This window comes from Grampus griseus (genome assembly GCF_964374135.1).
Source record: "Grampus griseus genome assembly, chromosome: 9".
Taxonomy (NCBI): Eukaryota; Metazoa; Chordata; class Mammalia; order Artiodactyla; family Delphinidae; genus Grampus; species Grampus griseus.
In genome coordinates this window covers 55,272,386-55,296,386 of record NC_139003.1, presented here as the reverse complement: position 1 = coordinate 55,296,386, position 24,001 = coordinate 55,272,386, and the positions used below count along the sequence as shown (strand labels likewise).

The 24,001-nt window shown below is 35.5% G+C and overlaps 1 protein-coding gene across 1 annotated transcript in view; it reads right to left on the bottom strand.

Annotated features, from left to right (window-relative positions):
* The window catches only part of AKAP9 (A-kinase anchoring protein 9), a 144,784-nt gene that overhangs the window by 53,961 nt on the left and 66,822 nt on the right, over positions 1 to 24,001 (bottom strand). Inside the window, exons 16-22 of the mRNA XM_082661502.1 lie at positions 23,560 to 23,652; positions 16,467 to 16,820; positions 15,166 to 15,390; positions 13,931 to 14,071; positions 13,332 to 13,435; positions 10,281 to 10,486; positions 1,311 to 1,537 (exon numbers count right to left, since the gene is read on the bottom strand). Of these exons, the coding sequence (XP_082517628.1) occupies positions 1,311 to 1,537; positions 10,281 to 10,486; positions 13,332 to 13,435; positions 13,931 to 14,071; positions 15,166 to 15,390; positions 16,467 to 16,820; positions 23,560 to 23,652 (1,350 nt within the window). The remainder of the gene's footprint in view (positions 1 to 1,310; positions 1,538 to 10,280; positions 10,487 to 13,331; positions 13,436 to 13,930; positions 14,072 to 15,165; positions 15,391 to 16,466; positions 16,821 to 23,559; positions 23,653 to 24,001) is intronic.

The following is a 24,001-nucleotide window of genomic DNA, read 5'->3' as shown; positions in this document are numbered from 1 at the left end:
GTATACCCTTTTTCCGTGTCAAATGACAAATATATTGCATTAACTAGATTGTCAATAAATTACAATGAGTATCAGGTAGTAGCAACAGTATTAACAGAGCTCAAGATCCAGGTCAAAAGTATTTAATAGTGGTCAAAAAAGGAAAAGTATTAACAGCTGTTTTCATGGTATAAAAGATAAAAACAGAAATTAAATACCAATGTGGCTGAAATAAGCAAAAAAGAAAAAAAAAGCAAGATCATGTGGAAATTCAGTATAGAATCAGCTGTATGACTTTCACAGGATAAAAGGAATAATTATGATGCATATTCAAGCATTAAAAGTGCTGAAAAGCAACAGTTGAAAATGCCAGAATTGGCTCAGTTTACTAAGGAGAGTAGCATCCAATAGTCATTGCTACTGCAGAAACAGAATAATTTCTTAAAGAAAAAAAAGTAGCATCAATGGAGGCCAGACATCAGAAATAGCAAGAGATCAAAGATACTCTTTCAACTTCTCAACTTTTGTTTAAAATGCACATGGGATCTAGAATACTCTGAATAAAGATACCAGTGAAAAAATGTTAATAATACTGGCCCTGTAGCTTAGGACAATAAAGCACTCATTTGATTAACATGAGAGTTGTGATTCTACAGTTAAATTAAGTATTCTTAAAATAAGTGAAATTACTTCATTTTAAAACAGCAAACAATTTTTAAAATTCTGCATAGAGTACTTAAGAGACAATTACTATACAGGGTATAAAAATTTTATAGACAGAGAAAGTTGCAAGTTAAGGTATAAATACGATGGTATATACTCTCAAAAGTTCTATGAAAACAATACTTCAATGTAGAAACCGTCCCTCACTCTAGTTTCCTACCAAGGTAGTAAAGTGAGGTATTCTAATCATATTTGTGAAAAGAATGTAAAAATCACAGGAAGGAATGGTAGGCTTGATCTGTTATTTTAATAGTACTGCTATGACATACTTGAGCACACGGTTTGCTATAGAGATTCCTTATACTATTCCTTCAAATAAATAAAATATATTATAATGGAGTATTTCATACAATGGTAAAGTTAAAATCTCTTTTGGTATCAAAAAAAGTAATGTGTAAGAGTCTAGAAAAATCTGAAAATTAAAACATTGAATTTCAGAATTTAAAGACTCCATCAGCAATTGGTTGTCACAAAGACAAACAATTATTAAAGAGGAACCAAACTAGATTTCTGTGAGACAGTAAAGAGAAAACATTTAGTCCTCGTTCCCCGGCTTAAAAGAAAACTTATTTCCAACTCAGTATATATTAGCAACGTAAGGAGGTTACCTGACTACTAGTTTCACTTATGGCTTCTAGGAGTTTTTCAACTGCCGCTTGTAGTCGAGAGCTAATGTTCAGCATAAGTTCTTCATTTTCAGGGTCTATTTCATTTCCAGTAAAGCCACTTCTCATGAGCTGCTGTGACAGCTCCGTTCCTTCCTCAGTTACTTTGGACCACATGCTACTGTCACTCCTTGGTATATCACTTCCAGAATAAGAGGGTTTAGATTCATCTGTAACCAGAATAACACTATTTTAAAGGTATAAATCAATTATAATAATTATAGTAAAAAAAAAAGGTTACAAAATAAAATCAAATTAAAACTTGAAATCATTGGAACTATAAGCTATCTTAGTTAACACTGCAACAAAACAAATAAAATAGGCAAATACAGAATGTAATATTATTTGATAACCTACCACGTATAAGAAGGGGAAGAATAATGCCATGCTAGCTAATAGTGCTTGGCAGAAATTAATATTTGGGATAATTAGTATTTTTTCTTTAATAAAAAATTTAAAACACCTTTCAAAGGATATTTACTAAATGCTCGTCGCGTAGGGTTTACTAAGTAATGGAGACACATAGGTGGCAAGATTTGGTTCCTATCCGCAAGGACATTACACATGGTGTAATGAAAAACAAATATCTAAACAACAACATGAAAAGAAAACGTTGTGCAATGGGATATTCCAGGTGTATGGAACGACAGAAGTGCTTGATTTTGCATGGAGCAGACCCTTTGATTTCTAAGCACTATACTGGGCAGCATCACCTGCTTGGCTAGACAGTAAAAGGGACTAAAATCTTTTTGCAACTTGCTACTTTTGTAATAGCTATCCTGGGAAAAGGTTAGACTAATAAGCATTTCTAATTTTAACTATGGACTTGTGTTTCCACACTAGTCTTTTTTTCTTATGTAAAGAAAACTGAGTTTACATGGGCAGAAGATAAAGCTTTAGAAGTGTTTTCTCTAAACTGAAATAAAAGCATATGTTATTTATCACTGCCAGGGGATACAGTACTTATCTGTGGGCAGCATGCTACAATTGAACAATGAAATTTCCTGAAGAGGAATCACCTATTCTTTTACTACAAGTAGTACATATTTCTTATCAGTAACTGTACAAATTTAACAAATTAAAGTCACAAGAAATTGTAATTTCCAAAGTACATGGAATAAACATTCAGTATGATACAATCACCCAGGAGAATAAGAGCTATTTATTAAAAAGTCTTGCTAAAGTAGCTGGTGTCATATGGAAGTCTCTCAGTCTCATGTAGTAATGATATCAGATGTGGTTTCAGATACAAGATCTGAACTCAGCACAATTCAACATTTTATTTATTTATTTTTGGCTGCCTTGGGCCTCTGTTGCTGCGCACGGGCTTTCTCTAGCTACAGCGAGCGGGGGCTACTCTTTGTTGCAATACGTGGGCTTCTCACTGCGGTGGTTTCTCTTGTTGTGGAGCAAGGGCTCTAGGCTCCTGGGCTTCAGTAGTTGTGGCGCATGGGCTTAGCTGCTCCGCAGCATGTGGGATCTTCCCGGACCATGGCTCGAACCTGTGTACCCTGCATTGGCAGGTGGATTCTTAACCACTGTGCCACCAGGGAAGTCCCAGCACAATTCAACATTCACTAAGCACCTCCTCTGTGTAAATCACTGGCTGAAGAATCCAAAACTGCATTCTAGAAAATGACATTGTGTGGACCTTTTTTTCTTTTTTAAGGTCTTTATTGAATTTGTTACAATACTGCTTCTGTTTTATGTTTTGGTTTTTTGGCCAGTGAGGCATGTGGGATCTTAGCTCCCCAACAGGGGTCGAACCCACATCCCCTGCATTGGAAGGCAAAGTCAACCACTGGACCACCAGGGAAGTCCCTAGAGAAAATAACTTTAAATGTTTGCTACTACATAGTTTTGTCTAATTCTTAGTGTAGCAGCAGATACAATTTCATTTTGCATTTTTATTTTCAAAACTGAAAAACAACAACTAGACTGGTATTTACTTACATTATTCTACATATTCAAAACTGAATGTCTTAATAATAGGGATTAACAGTTTATAAATATTCATGAGTTCAAAATGATCTTAGAATTCAAAATAAGTTCAGATATAGTACAATGTTTATTACAAAGCCAGTAAATAAAATTAATGTGGTCTAGAAAATAAATGATTTTTTTTTTTTTTTTTTTTTTGCGGTACGCGGGCCTCTTACTGTTGTGGCCTCTCCCGTTGCGGAGCACAGGCTCCGGAAGCGCAGGCTCAGTGGCCATGGCTCACGGGCCCAGCTGCTCTGCGGCATGTGGGATCTTCCCGGACCGGGGCACGAACCCATGTCCCCTGCCTCAGCAGGCGGACTCTCAACCACTGCACCACCAGGGAAGCCCTAAATGATATTTTTGATGAAGTTATGGAAGCAAGAAGTATTAGTTTACAACTGGTGTTAAAAAAACTAAAAATACCTATGTAATATAGCACCTTTATCTAAGGAATTAAATGCATTCTAGGGACACTTCCTTTTAATGGATACAGAGAATCTGAAAAATCTGAGGAAAGATGATAGTCTGATACGATGGGCAATCAAAGCAGCTTTGTGGTGTGCAAGTATGTGGCGAAGAAAGGATGAGGTAGGGGAGAGAGCAGAAAAAAGGTTGCTAGAAAGTAGGCTGGATCCAAGTTGTGAATGGTCTTAAATTTTTCAGGAACCTGGGTTTTTTTGTTATAAATAATGGGGAAGTAAATCGTTTTTTGAGCAGGAAGATAATATCAAATGTGTGAATCAGGAAGCAAACTGCAGCAATGCAGAGGAAGGGTTGGAGAAGAAGAGTCTGGTTAGAATACTATTTCAATTGCCCAGATAAGAAATGTTAAAGGCGGACGGGGGTTGGTCACAGGTTGGAAAAAACTGAATGTATAAGACAAGAGAGAAAGAAAAGTAGTAAAAGATGACTCTGGGTTTCCAGCTTAGATGATTCTTAGAGGACAGAAGAGTCATTAAGAGAAATATTAAAGAATTAAGAGAAAGTATACAGAGTAAGCATGAAAAATGATTAGTCTGAAGTGTTAATGGGCTATGTGGAGGAGAGAAGTCAACTTCTGGAAATATGGGTCTGTAGAGACTTAGGAGTCACTGTAGAAAGGTGAGAGTTGAACCCTGGAAGTAGACACATTTGCCTTAGGAGCAATATTTAGTGAGAAGAGGACAAACAACGGTTGGAGCATAAGCCAACAGAAGAACCTGTGTAAAAAAAAAAGTCAGAGAAAGACAGGAAAGAGATGTTCCAGGAGACAAGAAGAGGATGTTTCAGAAAGAGAGAGACTTCAATAATGTTATTTGTCTAGAAAGTCAAACGGGACAAGGACTGAGAAGATGCTACTGGATGTGACAATCAGAAGGTCACTGCTGTCCTTAGAGAGAACAGCTTTGGTACTATAGAAACAGAAACCAAAGCTGGTGGAAGCAAGAGCTGGTCTAATCTCACATAGAGTTTGTTGCGGTTTACCTTAAGGGGGGAGCAAAGCTAAGAAAAAACAATTTTTTTTTAAATTATGAAGGTATCAGCATGTTTTAGGGTACAGAGAAGGAATCCACGGTGAGGAAAAAACCTGAAGATACTATATATTGCATGGGAGCAAATCTCAAACACAAAATACAAAGGATATATAAAACAAAATGGCTTATAAAAAGCCACTGAAGGGCTTCCCTGGTGACGCAGTGGTTGAGAGTCCGCCTGCTGATGCAGGGGACACGGGTTCGTGCCCCGGTCCGGGAAGATCCCACATGCCGCAGGGAGGCTGGGCCCGTGAGCCATGGCCGCTGAGCCTGCGCGTCCGGAGCCTATGCTCCACAATGGGAGAGGCCACAGCAGTGAGAGGCCCGCGTACCGCAAAAAAAAAAAAAAAAAAAAAAGCCACTGAATGTTAGTTTTTTAAATGGCTAATAAAAAAATAGACATTAAAGTACCTAGAAAATATGAAGATGTGAACCAGCTTAATGTATTTTACTGATAACATTTTGAAGATATAAACAAACGAATAAAAATAATCAAATATGTTCCAATGAAGATACAGAACTTTGTTTATTCCAGTGAAATAAAGGAATGAGAACAACATCAAACTTGTACTGTATTTATTATAACTAGTCTTTGGCAAGAAAAAGATAAATTGGCAGGGCAATTTCATAAAATGCCAATAGAAATCTCAGAATGACCAGTTTGGTGAACAGAATCATGATTTCAGATTGGCCAACCACTCAGATCTGTGTCTTAAACATGGTAGATGATGGTTATTCAAAAGGTCTTCAGTCACTTTTTTTATGGATTTTACCATGTTCATTCCATACAGATAGCAACAAGCTTCTCAGTTTAAGCAGGGCGGGTGACAGGATAGAGCATTCCCCTGCCCCAGTGGCCTGAAGATCTCTGGCGTTCCAAATGGAAACCACTGACTCTTGTGTGACTCTTACACTTAACAGATGAGTAAACTGAAGTGAGGCCCCAGGAGGCTAAGAGACTTGCTCAAGGTCACAGTGAGCTAAAACAAGGATCTCCTCATACTAATCCAGTATTCTTGCTGTAACAACACACTGCTCCAAAAAAATCTGCAGCAAGTAACATTTAGTCCCTGGTCTTCTAAGGGGGAGGTACATGTATTTTATTACTGAACCATCAGAGTGTAGACCTAAAGGACCTCTTCTTTCAACACATCCTAGGGGAACTCATTTTTATGAACTAGTCTAATATTCACTCAAGTTCAAGCGATTTCACATTGGCTCAAAATTTCCCTTCAATTTCATAAACTAGGTTGCTCTTACGAGGAAGCAAAAATTAGCAAGTCAATTATTTATTTTTTTAGAGAGTTAACAAGTCCACACATGTTTAAACTCTAAACAAGTTCAGACTTGAGGGCTGCAAACAGATTACAAGTGCTACTGCTCACAACAAAAGGTCATATATAAAAATTGAAAAGCAAGAGTTCCTTCATAATCAGATTAAAACTGAGCTTTTTGTTATATTAAATAAGACATAAAAGAAATATTTCAAAAGTTCATTTTAGTTTTTACAATAATACGTTCATTAAAAATCTGAAGAAACATCAGAAAAATTCTTACGTATGGAACATGGTGTCAGTATTTTAAAGACATTATCTTCTTCAGTTTTAAATTATAAATTCTATTAATTCAATATTTCCTTCAAGATGCAAAGTGAATCTAAGTGCCCCCAAATGATACTAGTGATCTTCCTAATTTTGTTACTAAGACTAGCACATCACTGCCAAACACAAAAATATAAAAACTAATTAAATAGAAATTACACATAACACCAGCAAAATTCTTAACTCTGCTTTACTAGTCTTCGTACTATATTTCTTAGCAGAGGATTTAATTTTTCCTTTTGTATCTTAATATTATTCTTTCAGTATCTATTAACAGTTAAATAATTAAATATTTATTTCAAAAGGCTTAATTGATTCAAATACATAAAGTGGTATTAAGTAAAACATTAAGTACCACGGTTTTATTTTGCCTTGAATCGGAATTTCAGTGCCTCCTTCACTGGACTGAGAATTGGTGTAAAGCAGAGAGCAAAAAGACATTGTTCAATACAACTGTATAACTGAACTGATTAAATTACTTATAATAGAAAAACTATTATTGTATATCTTAAAATAGGACATAGACATATTTAATCTATACTGGGAGACTTAGATGCATAACCATGCATAAGAAAGTAGGCTAGTAGATCAGATGTCCTTCCAAGTCTGCCTTCTCACAGAAAAGGAATATAACATAATCCTCTATGCTACATGTAAAAGAATGAAATTAGAACACTCCCTAACACCATACACAAAAATAAACTCAAAATGCATTAAAGACCTAAATGTAAGGGCAGATACTATAAGTCTCGTAGAGGAAAAACAGGCGAAACACTCTTTGACATAAATTAAACATAATCACATAATCACAGCAAGATCGTTTTTGACCCACCTCCTAGAATAATGAAAATAAAAACAAAAATAAACAAATGGGACCACATGAAACTTAAAAGCTTTTGCACAGCAGAGGAAACTATAAACAAGATGAAAAGACAACCCTCAGAATGGGAGAAAATATTTGCAAATGAAGCAACTAACAAAGGATTAATCTCCAAAATATACAAGCAGCTCATGCAGCTTGGTATCAAAAAAACAAACAACCCAATCAAAATATGCGCAGAAGACCTAAATAGACATTTCTCCAAAGAAGACATACAGATGGCCAACAAACACATGAAAAGATGCTCACCATCACTAATTATTAGAGAAATGCAAATCAAAACTACAATGAGGTTATCACCTCATACCAGTCAGAATGGCCATCATCACAAAATCTACAAACAATAAAAGCTAGAGAGGGTGTGAAGAAAAGGGAAACCTCTTGCACTGTTGGTGGAAATGTAAATTGATACAGCCATTTTGGAGAAACAGTATGGAAGTTCCTTAAAAAAACTAAAAATAGAACTACCATGTGACCCACCAATCCCACTACTGCGCATATACCAGAGAAAACCATAACTCAAAAAGACACATACACCCCAATGTTCACAGGAGCACTATTTACAATAGCCAGGACATGGAAACAACCTAAATGTCCATCACCAGAGGAATGGAAAAAGAAGATGTGGTACATATATACAACGGAATATTACACAGCCATAAAAAGGAACGAAATTGGGTCATTTGTAGAGACGTGGATGGACCTAGAGTCTGTCATACAGAGTGAAGTGAGAAAGACTATCATATATTAATGCATATATGTGGAATCTGAAAAACTTGGTATAGACAATCTTATTTACAAAGCAGAAAAACAGAGACACAGACGTAGAGAACAAATGCATGGATACCAAGAGTGGGGGGGCGGGGGGGGGATGAATTGGGAGAGTGGGATTGACATATATACACTATTGATACTATGTATAAAACAGATAACTAATGAGAACCTACTGTTCAGCACAGGAACTCTACTCAATGCTCTGTGGTGACCTAAATGGGAAGGAAATCCCAAAAAGAGGGGATATAGGTATAGCTGATTCACTTTGCTGTATAGTAGAAACTAACACATTATAAAGCAACTATACTCCAATAAAAATTAAAAATAAATAAATAAAATAAAAGTAACACAACAACAACAACAAATTACCAATTTATTCCTTTTTATAACTATGGGAACACTGCTCTGAAAGTGAATTTGCTGTCTTTTAAGATACACTGTTTGGGGCTTCCCTGGTGGCGCAGTGGTTAAGACTCCGCCTGCTGGGCTTCCCTGGTGGCACAGTGGTTGAGAGTCCGCCTGCCGATGCAGGGGACACGGGTTCGTGCCTCAGTCCGGGAAGATCCCACATGCCGCAGAGCGGCTGGGCCCGTGAGCCATGGCCGCTGAGCCTGCGCGTCCAGAGCCTGTGCTCCGCAGCGGGAGAGGCCACAACAGTGAGAGGCCCGTGTACCACAAAAAACAAACAAACAAACAAACAAAAGAATCCGCCTGCCAATGCAGGGGACACGGGTTTGAGCCCTGGTTCAGGAAGATCCCACATGCCGCGGAACAACTAAGCCCATGCACCACAACTACTGAGCCTGCACTCAAGAGCCCGCAAGCCACAACTACTGAGCCCGTGTGCCACAACTGCTGAAGCCTGCGTGCCTAGAGCCCATGCTCTGCAACAAGAGAAGCCACCACAATGAGAAGCCCGTACACTGCAATGAAGAGTAGCCCCCACTCTCTACAACTAGAGAAAGCCTGCGCACAGCAACGAAGACCCAACACAGCCATAAATAACCAAGTAAATAAATTTATTAAAAAAAAAAAAAAAGATATGTTGTTTGCCGAATACTTCAGCAACCACTTGGAGAAGTGTCTAGGAGAACTGCTAACAAAAAAGCACAAAATATTCTTGTAATGTACAGAACATTCCTCAGAGTGTCTTTTGAATATGGTGTAGGTCTTACCTGCGGCACAGCAAAATGCCCCCTTTCCCAAATGGTTAAGTGAAACTAGTTTATGAGATAATTGTTTTTAAAAAAACATAACTTGATAAATACTTTTACAATAAGATCAAGAAAATATTACTTAATTCTTTTCTATATATGAAGATTCATATGCAGAAAACACATAGCCCTCGACTGAGAACTTAACCAAGAGTGAAGTTAATTTAAAAAAAAATACTTCTACGAAGTTTGAAAAGAGTGAGTTTAAAAGTTTAAAGTTACAGTATTATTTCGGCTCTTACTTTACTAAAAGCAGTTTTTAAAATTATCTTTGAATTCAACTAAGTTTTAAAAATCAATTTTACTTAAAATTCCAAATCAAGCTTTTCTCTGCACTTAGAAACATATTACTGGCCAACCTGTAATTAAGTAAACTTTCTCTAAGTGGGATAATTTCTTCTCCTTGCTCCACATGAAACTTAACAAACAGAATGTTCTCAAAAATTGCATAAACTGGCATTTTTATTTTTAGATGACTGGCTTCCAACTGGGGAGAAGTTCTTGGGTATGGAATGGTAGTGAAGGAAGGCCTTGATCTTCTGGTCCAAGCATCCAGATCCTATCTTTCTCCATCTGAGAAAAACTCTTCCCTTTAGAGAGTGGTTTCAGAATGTTGGTTATACCTCACAGATATTGGTAAGAGACCTGAGTGGTGATATGGAATTTTTCTTTTATTGGTGGGGAAATTAAACAGCCTTTGGTTTACGCAGCAGAGTAATAACCCTGAGTATATGTAATGACAACTCTAAGACACCCATTTGCAAATGCTAAACAATAACGGTGTCTTAAGAAGAGTGGCTCTAGTGTATTTGTGTTTGGAGGTCTTTTTATTGGAAAATACTTTAATATTCTCTCTTCTGTATTTTCAACACTAGTAAAGTGCCCTGAACTCAGCAAGATTTACTGAAGATAATGACAAGAGTTTCAACAGCATATAAAACTTTTACCTCCTGTGTGTTCCTCATGGACACACGACTTTATTGGTGACTCTGCTTCTGACCTCCAAATCAGGCTGGTCAATGACTGGCCTTTACTAGATCTATCTAGAATACCAAGGACATGGCGACCAATTGTTTCTTCAACAGCTGCTGTTGTCTTTACAACTTCTAAGAGGATCTTCAGAAGTCTGCTATTAGCTTTCTGGAGTGTATACCTGTATAGATAAGGAAACATTTATTAAAATATTTAATCTTTTTAAAGCAAACACTTAATGTTCCACAAAAAAATACACTACAAAATATTTGACTTAAAAAATAAAACTTCATATGATCCTATTACAATAATATGCAATAGCACTAAAAATGAAGTGCTTTTTGTATTTATTTTATAATTACAAATTTTGTTTTCTTCTGAAAAATTTTCATCAGTGAACTATAATATTTTTTGAAAATGTGCAGCATTTTACTGACCTGAAAGAAATCAAATAACTAAAATTTTAAGCCAGTAGAGTTTGCAAATTAGAAGAAAATTTTAGGGAGATGCAAAATTTCAGTTTTAAAAAGTGTGGCAGTACCTAAGCACATGCAAGTTATTCAGCTGGTAATACCATTGATGGTTACTCTTATATATTTTACATTTAATCTTCTTTTATGTTAAATAATATATTTTCAAATAAATTCAGAAATTCCACCAGAAAAAAATATGCTTGTATTTCTATACCTTAATGGTGATGATCTACATGGTTAAATTACAAAAACAGGCAGAGACCTGTTTTTAAAAAGGTCTATAGTACAATTTCATTATCTGCTAACACCAGAGGTAATATACCCCAAGCAGTTGATTATTTTATCTGCTCCAGAGACAGAAACTTCTCAAGTTACATATAACCACACTCATTTCAGCCAGGAGAAGGAACCTATTTTCAACCAAATGGAATTAATAGTGCATCTCTCGTTTTTTATAGGTAATACATTCTTATTTTAAAAATTTTAAAAAATGCTCCTAACCACCCACCAAAATATCTTAGTACTCACAGATAATCACGGTTAACATTTTAATGCCTAGCCTTCTAGACATTTTCCCTCCTCTTCCTCTCTCATAAATACAGACATTTTAAAAACAAAAATTGGATTATCCTGGACAAAGTGTTTTCATAAGCTTTCATTTTTCCTCAACACAAACATCTTCATGTGTCAAGAAATATACTTCCATAAACGGTGACTCAGAAGGTGAACTGATTAACCTTTTGAATAACTAAACAACTCTCTTGTCCTAACAGCTTAATTCAACAAAGGTACTACAGTGGCAAACTATATATTTAATACATGGAGACAAAATAAGAAACTTTCATGTTAAAGGTCCTCTGACTTAAGACAGTTTCTCTCTCAACTTCACACTATGGGAGATTCACTGACAAGCTGGTTAAAGGATATCTGTTTTCACAGGCACGTGACATAACTATTTTAAGACAAAGTAATAAATGGAGCGGTCTTCCTTCAGTATTTGTCAAGTGAAAAAGACAGTTCTATTTTTACACCTAGATCAAGTTCTCTGGTTACATAAGCAAGGAGATTAAAAATAAAACTCTAAATAATTTAGTTATTAGTAGGAAGTAAGTAAAGGGTTTTATTTCTATAACTTTTTCTGAGGTTTTGTTCAAGCCCCGAACACCCCCGGACTAGGATAATTTGAAAATATTTCTACATAAGAGAAGTGATTAAAATTAATATGATGGTAAAAAGAAATAAATAGGAATACTCATTTATCAACACTCACTACATAAATTCCTAAAAATTAAACACTGTATAATTTTAAAAATATACTAATTAGAGATAAATAATATAAAATAAACATTTTGTTTATTTTATATTGCCATGGTAACTCTAATTTTCATACACTGTCTTTCTTGTTTGAGTTCCATACTGACTGTGTTCCATACTGATGATCCAATGGGGAAGCCAAAATCTTAGGGGCCAAATTCCTCCATGCAAGCTGAGGAAGGAGGTTAGGAGGACACAGAGGGTTGACAGTCACAGATTGGAAAAGGAGGAAATTAAGTTAGTAGATATTAGTTTTAATTTTAAATTAGAGAAATTATTTTCATTTGACCAAAACAAATTTTAAAATACTGTGCTTACAGACCTACTGGAGAATGGACTTGAGGATATGGGGAGGGGGAAGGGTGAGCTGTGACAGGGTGAGAGAGAGTCATGGATATATACACACTAAAAAACGTAAGGTAGATAGCTAGTGGGAAGCAGCCGCATGGCACAGGGATATCGGCTTGGTGCTTTGTGACCGCCTGGAGGGGTGGGATAGGGAGGGTGGGAGGGAGGGAGACGCAAGAGGGAAGAGATATGGGAACATATGTATATGTATAACTGATTCACTTTGTTATAAAGCAGAAACTAACACACCATTGTAAAGCAATTATACCCCAATAAAGATGTTAAAAAAATAATAATAAATAAATAAAATACTGTGCTTAAACTCCTAATATTAATGTAGGGTAACTATTTTCATATTAATCTCTATAAAATCAAAGTAAGGGAAAGTTTTGTTAACATCGGATCATTAATTTATTCCTCTAAAAATGTGGGATGTGGATTAAAAGGTCTCATCTGTTATAAAGTAAATGCATGAAAGAAGTTAAATGCAGACTATCACTAAAATCATTTTTTTTTCTTGTCATGAACAAACCAGGGGGTGGCTTATACTGAATGCATGTCCAAACAGTGAAGGAATAAACTCACAAGCACAACTTTGTTTTTTAGGATAAAAAATGGCATATGAGCAGAATAAAATTTATCAAGAAAGGTTCAATAACCAAAGAATGCTTTATCATTCACTGAGTGAAGTATATGATCAATATCCAATAAAATTATATACAAAAGATTTTTTAATTTGTCTATTTAATCATCAAATACTGATTTTTTACATAGAGTACAATGTACAAATAAAATAAATGTACAAAATAAAAATAAGGACAAATAAAGTTTATAATATTGAGACAACTATTTTAACTCACTTTACATTGAAAAAATATGCATTCTGTATACCTTTCAGTGGACAGAATTTCAGGAAGCACCTCTTCAGGTTTTCTGTCCAATTCCTTTTCTTTAAAGGTCTGCTCCTCAATTTCTCCTTGGTTTTCATTTGCATTCTGTTTAAGTTTGTAAAAAGATAGAGAGGACAAAATAGAAAGAAAACCTGTCATCTTGGAAATAGCATGTCATTCTTCTATACTGTTATGACATGAAACAGAAGAAACCTCTGCGTGCAAAACAGATACTGTTTGAAAGAGTATTTAACTATATTTTATCAAGAGATTAGCATTATCAAAAAAGATAAAAAGTCTGGTGCACAGATGAAAAAAATTTTAATGGGTTCAAGCTAAGGCATGCTATAATGCAACAATAAAGTTTGTTAGGTTACTCTGCTCCTTGGTGAAACAACAGCTGTTGCTAAACCACTGTCAGATTCAAATTACCCTAAATGGAATGTAAGGCATCTTGACCCCACCTACCTTAAACGTAAACAATCACAAATATGTTAAGCTCATACCTATAAAAAATACATTTCACACAAACAACAAAGACACACAGATCCTACTGCATTGTGGATCCACTGCTCCTAGGTGGGTCAAAGTCCATACTACCTGTGTTTGCGTACTGCTGTTGCGCAGCTCACAACACAGCTTCTCTCTTCCAGCTAGAGACAGCTGCTTTAGTGCTTCCAGCTCCTCTAAAAGCACCCTCTCTCTCTCTGAAACCAGGTTTTCATTATCTATTGAGGATCTCTAAATAAGAAAAAAGGTCATGAGAGAATATTGTTTGCGATAGAAGGAAAAAGCAGGAATATTAAGCAGACTTCTTTTAACCCCCTGGAACCAACAGGCCCTGGTTCTACGCTGCTTCATCTTCCATGATTAGGGGTTAAAAGCATATATAAAGTTCAATGCAAAATTTGAAACTTAAAAAAAAGTTAATTAGGCCTAAATATTAAGCAATTTTTGCAGTTCAATTAGTATTATTTTTATATGCAAGTTTTGCATTGAAAATTCAGAAGTTTAAATTCACAAAATGCAATGAAGAAAAGCGTAATTAATTTTTCCAAATGATATATCTTATGTTCAACTCCCAATTTTCCTATTATTCTATATCTGAAACTATATTTCAAGAGTTCTCTATTTGTTATCTCTTGTTGTACCTTAACTTTTCAATTAAATTGAACAAATTTGTTTTTATAAGAACTTTTACATAAATATTTGCTTTTCTACGATGATTTTGTGAGTATATTATATACAGCAATTGAAAAGAATCCAGCTCCCAAATACCAAGGAATATGTAAATTTAGTCAAGAAAGTGGTAAGAACATTATGTAAATCTGCATTTCTCAAATCAAGAAGAGATGTTTCCCTGGAGAAAGTTCCAGAAACATACTACTTCCGATTTCCATTCATGATTAAAAAGATAGAATAAAGATAGATAAAGGTAAACCCTGGAGATGCTAATTGGTGTACTCACAAAACTATAAATAAACATGGGAAAACTGAATATCAACTGCACCTCAGCACAAAGAATTTCCAAAACTGTCAAAGTACTTTTGCCATGTATGGTCAATGGAATGTTTAAAAACAAACAGCCTTGTAACCACTTTTTCAATGCCTAAAAAGGCAGATATGTCAAACAGTAGAGAGATAGTGCACTCCAAGGTTGAGTTAGGTGTCCCTAACAAGATCTTAGGCTGTTGTGCTGGTGGAGTCTGTTCCTGATGTTAAATATTTGTATTTATTCATATTACGGCAATAATTCTGACTTAAAAAAAATAAAAAAGCTATATAAAGAACAACGCTATTTTAATTGGGGAGGAAAGGGACTCTGGGTCCCATACCTGGGCTAATTGTTTATTCAGCCTCTTGATCTCTTCTTGCAGCTGTTCCTGGTCTTCTCGCTGTCTCTCCATCTGCCGCATGTGTGCCTGCCTTAAAAGTTCCGTTGCCTGTTGATGTTCTTGGTATTGTCGTACAAGTTCCTGCCTCATATCTTCTAACTGTTCTTCATTTAACATTAGTTGTCTAGAAGCATCTATACTTGATACCAAAATCTCATCATCGAGCTATAACAGTAAAAAATTAATTAATTAATTAATTAAAATTTCAACCATAAAACATTTTGTGGAAATCTGTCGGCACTGATATTTTAAATACAAACAAAAGTAATTCTAATACTAACCCCACAGAGCACCTCATTTTAAAATTCCCATTATTAAAACTAAAACATAAATAATTTTAAAAATCTGTCTTAATTATAATTTCAAATCAATGTGAAGTTATTAGTTTATTATCATTATACATGTTGTTCTCCAAAAGCAAAGTAACTATCAGTTATTTCAGACGTAATCTAAGGGAGAAGAATTAAGAAAGACATTCAAGATTCCTTATACTCTTAATGAATAACTCCATTATTTCTCTTGACATTTTATAAGGAAATAATATAAATGGAATACTTATATTTTAAAATTAAATTTATAAAAAGAGAAATTTTATCTCTTTAATTTATATTATAAATTGGTACCATGTGTACCAATTGGTACCATTGTGTACCATGCACACATTGTGCATGGTAAAACCTCATTGTAAGTTATACCTACATTAATTTTGTTTCAGTCAATTCAAGATCAGTTATACTACAATTTGGCAATATGTGTGATTAAAAGATTTGCTTAATTTAATAGGATAATATCACAAGGAAAGAGCTACCCATTTGAGAAGACAATTTAAAGCATTCTACTCTATTTATACTAATACTCTTCTTCTTTACTTATTCATTAATGGAGGATCTATCCTGTGTCTATACCTCAACTGTTTGGGCCTTTAACAGAATGTAGTAAATTCTGCTTCTTTTAAAATTATCTTAATTCAATTTTTTTTTTTTTTTTTTTGCGATACGCGGGCCTCTCACTGTTGTGGCCTCTCCCGTTGCGGAGCACAGGCTCCGGTCGCTCAGGCTCAGCGGCCATGGCTCACGGGCCCAGCCACTCCGCGGCATGTGGGATCTTTCCGGACCGGGGCACGAACCTGTGTCATGAACCTGTGTCCCCTGCATCGGCAGGCAGACTCTCAACCACTGCGCCACCAGGGAAGCCCCCACACTTTTTTAAATAAGTTTTTATACTGAAGGAAGCATACTTACAGATTCTCTGACCATAAATGTTTTATCTTTGGAGAACATTTCTTCTGAAATAGTCAGTTCACGGTCCTTTGATTCTAGTATATCATCAAGATTACCCTTGTTTGATAACAGAACTTCCTTTCCATCTTCTCCTAACTCTTTACTAAGTGGTTTAAATTCTTCTTTAAATTTCTTGTCTGTTGCCTCAAAAGTCTGAAAACTAAAGTGACCTTGTGATAATTTCATTTCATTTAAATAATGTTCTTCCTGACAGAAAACAGATGCTTGTTTTGAAGATGGAGCATCTTCTTTTTCCCCAGATATTCTAGATAGTTCACTTTGCTGAGCAAATGCTATACTCATTGACACAATGACCTAAAGAAATGAAGCAAACAAAAAACGATTAGATCTATAAATACTACCAGGAATTTAAAAAGCAAGTTACCTCTCAAAATTACTCGAATTAGTAAAAAGATGGCCTCATGCTTTTAAACTAAAAGAAATCCTAGGATAAAGTGATAAGGAGATAAAGATTCTCTATTTTACAATGAATCTACTGTCAAAGTATTTTACTGCCTGCCTTTTAAAAATCAATAATTGTAAAAATTTTTTTCTTATCGTAACAGCAATAAATGTTTGGTATAGAAATTTAAATATCTTTAAGTCGAGAAATACATTTCTATATAATTTTAAATGGCTTTAAAGTTTCAAATTATACATATGTACTATAAATTCATTTGATCAATTCTCTATGTTGACATTCAGACTGAATCCATTCTTAACACTAAACACCACTGTTATTAAATCTTTTAAACCATATCATTGGGCATATTCTTTCTGATTTCCTTGAGTGTAACAGGGAAGAGCCAATTTTGACTCCACCTTTCAATCTGTTTCTTTTACTTTAACCTTTGCTTTTTGTTGCTTTTGTCATTATAATCATACATAATGGCCTGCCTCAGGGAACACTGCCCTCTGCCTGAATGTGAAACTAAAGTGCCTTTGTTCAGCTCACAGGGAGACAATCTGACCCTGCCCACCTGTGAATGGCTGCAGAAAAGAAGAAATTAACACATCCCTTCCCTGAGGCTGGCCATTCCATGAGATATCTGTAAGACTTACCGCCTTTTTACTTTACTTCCCCACCTCTTCCCACTCATCCAAACCCCAATAAGATGGTTTTTTGGAAACAATAGTCTTGCCATCTTCTCGGTCTGCCGGCTTTCCGAATAAAGTTGTATTTCTTGCCTCAACACCTCATCTCCCGATTTACTGGCCTGTTGTGCAGTGAGCAGAGCGAGCTTGGACTCAGTAGTGGACTCAGCAAAGATAATACATAGAAGACCAAGCACTTTTCTCACTTCCTACCATATCCCCCACCTTTAAGGAAGGCCAAACTCTTTCCTATGGTACTACTCACAAACGCTAAAGGACGTTTTTCAGGCTGAAGGGAAATAACACCAAAGGGAAACAAAGTGTGAAAAACAGCAGAATACACATTCCTTTCAAGTATGCTTGGAGTATCCAAGCAGATAGAACATATTTGGGGCAACAAATTTAAATGAACTGAAATCATACAAGGTATGCCCAACCATGAAGGAATTAAAAATTATTATATTAATCAAATCAATCAATAGGAAGATATCTGAAAATCTCAAAGATATGGATATCAAACAACCTATTTCTAAATAACCTATGAATCAAAAATGAGGTCAAAAGAGAAATAAAAGATTTGGACTGAATGAAAATTTGTGGAATGCAGCTTAAAGAAGAACTTAAAGGGAAACTTATACCATTAAATGCATATATTGGAAAAGAAGAACGGTCTTTTAGGAAACTAGAAAAAGAAGAGCAAATTAAACCCAAAACAAACAGAAACAAGCAAAAGATAAAGAACAACAACCAATGAAAATAAAACAAAAACAATTTTAAAAAACCCAAAAGCTGGATCCTTTGAAATATCAATATCATCAATAAACTTCTAGCTACACTGACAAGGAAAAAGGTGAGAAAGTACAGATAACATTCAGATCCCACAGCCATTAAATGATAAAGGGATACTATAAACAGCTCTACCAACAATAAATTCAACAGCTTAGATGAAATGGACCAATTCTTTGAGTGACACAAACTACCAAAGCTCACTCTAAAATAAATACAGCACCTGAAAATAACAGAATCTATTAAAGAAACTGAATTCAGTTAAAAAAAAAAAAAACTTCCAACAAGGTAAACTCTAGGCCCAGTAAGATTCATTATCTAATTCTACAAAATATTTAAGTCTGAAATAATACCAGTACGACATAAATTCTTCCTGAAAATAGAAGAGGGAATATATTTCAGCATTTTATAAGACCAGCATTATCCTAATATCAAAACCAAAGACATTATAAGAAAATAAAGCTAGGGATAACGTTCCTCATGAAAACAAAACACAGACAAATATTCTTTTTTTCTCGGCCACACCATGTAGTTTGTGGGATACTAGTTCCCCACCAGGGACTGAACCTGGGAATTCCCCAGTCTTGGCAAAGTATTATTAAATATTGTAGAACCCAACAATATAAAATGGAGGAGACTGGCTCCAAAGGGACATGAAAACACTTTGGAGGTGATGAAAATGTTTTAAATCTTGATTGTGGTGTTGGTTTCATACATGCAAACATTTGTTAAAATTCACTAAATTTTGCACTTATAATTAGGGAATGTAAATTTCATGTAAATTACACCTCAATAAGGATGATTACAAGCAAACAACAAAAACCTGACCATATGTTAAGTCACAAAACAAACTTTTGAAATTCTGAAAAACTGGTATCATAAAGATCACTTTCTTTTGTATATTCATTTAGATTAGAAATGGATAACAAATAATAAAAAGAACTGTGTGGTTTGAAACAAACAAAAAACCAGACTCAACTACCTTGTAATTCTCTCCTTTCTATTCACCACCATACCATCTAACCAAATTTCACCTGTGTTTACAATTAACTCTGCCTACTCTGTGTGGGTGTAGCTGAACTTAATTGAGGAGAAAAATAATAAACCAAGCTGACTGGTCTCATTTTAAATTCACAACCACTACCCTTGAAATGAGCCATTAGTGATACTGGGTGATTCTACTCAGTTTCCCTTGTCTTTTCCATTTCTTATTCCTCCTCTTAGCCCTTTGTTTTCTCGTTTTCTCCTTAAAGCTCCAACATCTTCTCTTCCTTTCTCATTCTCAGGTGCCGACTTTGCTTTTTATTTTACTGAGAAAACAGAAGAAATCAGAGAACTTCCACAGTCTCCAAATACTGCATCTGAAAATATACCCGAATCATGAGTCAAATATTCTTACCTTCCTTCCTGTTTTAATGGATTAAAACTACCATGCTCCTATCTAATGGCAACTTTTCAGGGGACTGCATCTCTTCTCATCTACTCAAGGACATTGCTCCAGCAACTGTTCCTCTCTCTTTAATCAGCTATTTTTTTCCCTTTCTCCTCAATCACTTCTATTAGCACAGAAATACAATGTGATATCCTTGATCTTAAACAAAAACAAACCAGCAACAACCAAAATCCACTACTTGACTCACTACATCACCCTTTAGCTACCACTGTACTTCTCCTCTTTCAAGTACGACTCAAAATAATTCCTCATTCTTCTCCTTCACTCTCTCTCAAATCCAATGTAATCAGCTTGTCTTTACCATCCCATCAAATGTGTTCTTGTGAAAGTCACCAATGATTTCACATTGTAAAATCCAATGATTTATTTGCACTTCTAATCTTTCTTGATTTATCAGAAACATCTGACAGTTTAATACATTCTCTTCTTGATACACTTTTATTATTGGCTTCTGTGATGCAATTGTTTGTCCTTTCCATATTTAATTTACCACTCCTTCACCTCCTTTGTTCTTCCTCATTTCTCTGACCTCTAAACATCGGCATTGGGCTTCCCTGGTGGCACAGTGGTTAAGAATCCTCCTGCCAATGCAGGGGACACAGGTTTGAGCCCTGGTCCAGGAAGATCCCACGTGTTGCGGAGCAACTAAGCCCATGCGCCATAACTACTGAGCCTGAGATCTAGAGCCCATGCTCCGCAGCAAGAGAAGCCACCGCAACGAGAAGCCCGTGCACCACAACGATGAGTAGCCCCCACTCACTGCAACTAGAGGAAGGCTGCGTGCAGCAACGAAGACCCAATGCAGCTAAAAATAAATAAATAAATTAAAAAAAAAAAGAAAAGCATTAAACATCGGCATTCTCTAGGCTCAGTTCCCAGGTCCCTGCTCTATTTACACTCACTATATTAATTTTTTTCAATATTTTTCACTGCAACCATGGTAAACATACACATACAACAACAATAAAAAAACATTTTACATTGTGACCCAAAGCATACATAGGTACTTGTGTGTATATGTTTTATATAATTGAACTTTTCCATTAATATTAAAATCCTGGTCCCAAACCAATAAATTGATTTCATGACTTAAAAAGAAGTTATATCTCATAGCTTGAAAAACACTAGATACTAACTAGATACTAACTACTGTATTTACATGTCTAGTTTTATCTTAGTTCCTGAACTCTAGATTTATATATCTAATCACTTCCTTAACACTTATATTTACACATTTAATAAGTGTTTTGCATATAACGGGAAAGCTGAATCCTTAAGTCGCCCACTCCTCTCCAGAAACTACTCCTTTGCATTCTTTTTCACCCTAAGTCCAACACCTAAGTAAACAGTAACTCCGTTCTTCCATTTGCTTAGGTCAAATTACCTGCAGTATTATCTTCCCTTGAAGGGCAAGTCCTTGCCCCTCTTTCCCTGTATTTCTTCTTCTTATATCTAGTTAAGGTCTGCTGAGGAGATAAATCTGTACCAGGACTTCACAATATTTCTCCAAATGGAACCCATGAATACAGAGGTGGCAAGACTGAATCAAACCATCCTCCAACTTGGCAAAGCTGGCAGTTGGGCAGGTGACCTTCACACTCTTGCCAGTTCTTCTTGGACACCTCTTGAAGACATCCACTGGAGAACTGCTGACTTTTTCTTTTGCATCCCACTTTCTTAAAAGGTGCTCAATCTGTTATCTTCACGATTCACTCTCTCACTTCCATCTGGAATCTCCCCTAATGTCACTTCAAAAGTGAGGTCTTCTGTGATTACCCTATATAAAATAACATCATCTCACTCCCCATGGAATTTCCTTGTCCTATTACCCTGGTTCATTTTTTTCTTCATAGTATTTACTACCGTCTGTATATTGTCTATTTGCACCAACTAGAATGTAAGGTCTATAGGAGTAATGATTTCATTTCTTTTTCCTCTGTTATACCCTAGCATTCAGAATACTGCCTGGCAGTGAAATGTTAATGAATGTCTATTTTTTCAGTAGTACCTACCCAAATCACAGGCTGAATCTAATGTTATCTATGTTGGGAATCACTACCTCTACTGGCTTCTTCTATATACCCTGTGCTTTTAAAACAATGTTTCTCAGTCTTTTTCTAATATCGTATGTGAGGGTTATAGGGTAGAGCATAATCCTGTCTGTACTGGTGACTAATATAAACCATCTATACTATTCTAGGATCAAGCTGGGCCATCAAATGTTGTCTCTTGGATCACAGTACCTTGGCTGCCTTTGGAACAGTTTTCACTGACCTGTACTTTGGTAATCTGCTATCAGCTTGGATAAATGATGCTTCACAAAACAGATTTATATCATCACCATTATCATAGTAGTAAGACTACTTTAAAAATGTCACTTATGAGTCTTTACTATCTTCTAGGTGCTTTATATGTATTAGTTCATTGAATCTTCACAAGAATTACTATTATTTCTATTATTCTCCTCCTTTAACATAGAGGGAGCCGAGATTGAAAACTTAAGTAACTTTCCTAAGATCACAAATCTAGTAAAGCAGAACAAGAATTTAAAGCATGGTAAATCCTATACCAAACCTCATGTTCTTAACTACTATACTATGATGCTCTGCTATAAACATTTCACTTGAGAAATTTATGTAAAAGGTTAAGTACAAAAGAAAACCTGCAAGTCTCTAAAAGAACTAGATAGTGAGAGCTATATAAAAGTGATGGAGGGCTTCCCTGGTGGCGCAGTGGTTGGGAGTCCGCCTGCCGATGCAGGGGACACGGGTTCATGCCCCGGACCAGGAAGATCCCACATGCCGCGGAGCGGCTGGGCCCGTGAGCCATGGCCGCTGGGCCTGCGCGTCCGGAGCCTGTGCTCCGCAACGGGAGAGGCCGCAGCGGTGAGAGGCCCGCGTACCGCAAAAAAAAAAAAAAAAGTGATGGTGCCTCACTTTTTACTGTGAATTAAATATTCAATTCAGATATAGAGGTGAGTAGGTCTTTATGGCCCACATATTTCCTTGAGTCTTGACCTCCTCATCTAATTTATGTTTAAACTAATTCCTTATGCATTTCCTGTAAATTCTGTCACTCCTTCCACTTTAAAATGCATATACTCCACTATGATTGTTACACTGTAACAGTTTAAATATTATAAAAAACAAGCAGACAAACTCAGAATTCAACTGTTCCAAAATAAGAACCCAATTAGGTGTAAGTATTTTAAAAGAGAACACAGAGACAAAAGAAATGGAATCATAACGGTATACTAGGTGATATGCTCCATGCTCAGGAGATTACAAGAATAGCTCTGGGCATAGCAGCCAACAGCATCTACAGTCATTAACATCACAGTAACTTCTCTGGGAGGAGGTAGGCAAAGGTAATACATAGAAGACCAAGCACTTTTCTCACTTCCTACCATATCCCCCACCTTTAAGGAAGGCCAAACTCTTTCCTATGGTACTACTCACAAGGTTAACAAATTTATAACTCTGAAAAGTTTCTAATTACTATTCTACATCAAGAGAAGAATGCGTTACTCAAAAGAAAAATTCACAGAAAATTCCATTCAAAGGCAATTGTGGTTAATACCAGTATTTGACAACTTAAATGAGCTATGTATAAAATTTACAACAAAAAATAAAGTGCATTACCACCAATAAAACGTATATTTTTTGAAGGCTAAAAGGGAATACAGACCACAATAACCTTCCAAATAAACTATAAACTTACCTTAGCTACTTCTTCTTCTAATCGTTCTTGGTACTGTTTTTCCAGCAACTTAACCATATTTGTTTCCTGTTTCACTCCAAATTCACCAGAAAACTGAATTAAAAAGCAAAATATGACATGTTTATTTACACTAATTATACACCACTTATTTTTAAACTTCTACTCTCAAATATCTTCAAAAGATTACTATTTTTTAGAAAGCTTCTGAAAAATTTTAATAAATAAATTTCTGCTCCCTTTATTAAAAATAATTATAGTGAATAATTCTAGTGTACAATTCTACTAAATAATTGTACTTACTACAGTGAACTTAACAAAGATGCAAAGTGAGAAATATATTTATAATTACTAACACACAGTTCTAGAGTGGGGAAAAGATACTTCTTAAATATAATTAATAAGATGTGCATGTATTTAATTTTAAATAATGTTAACAGTGGCT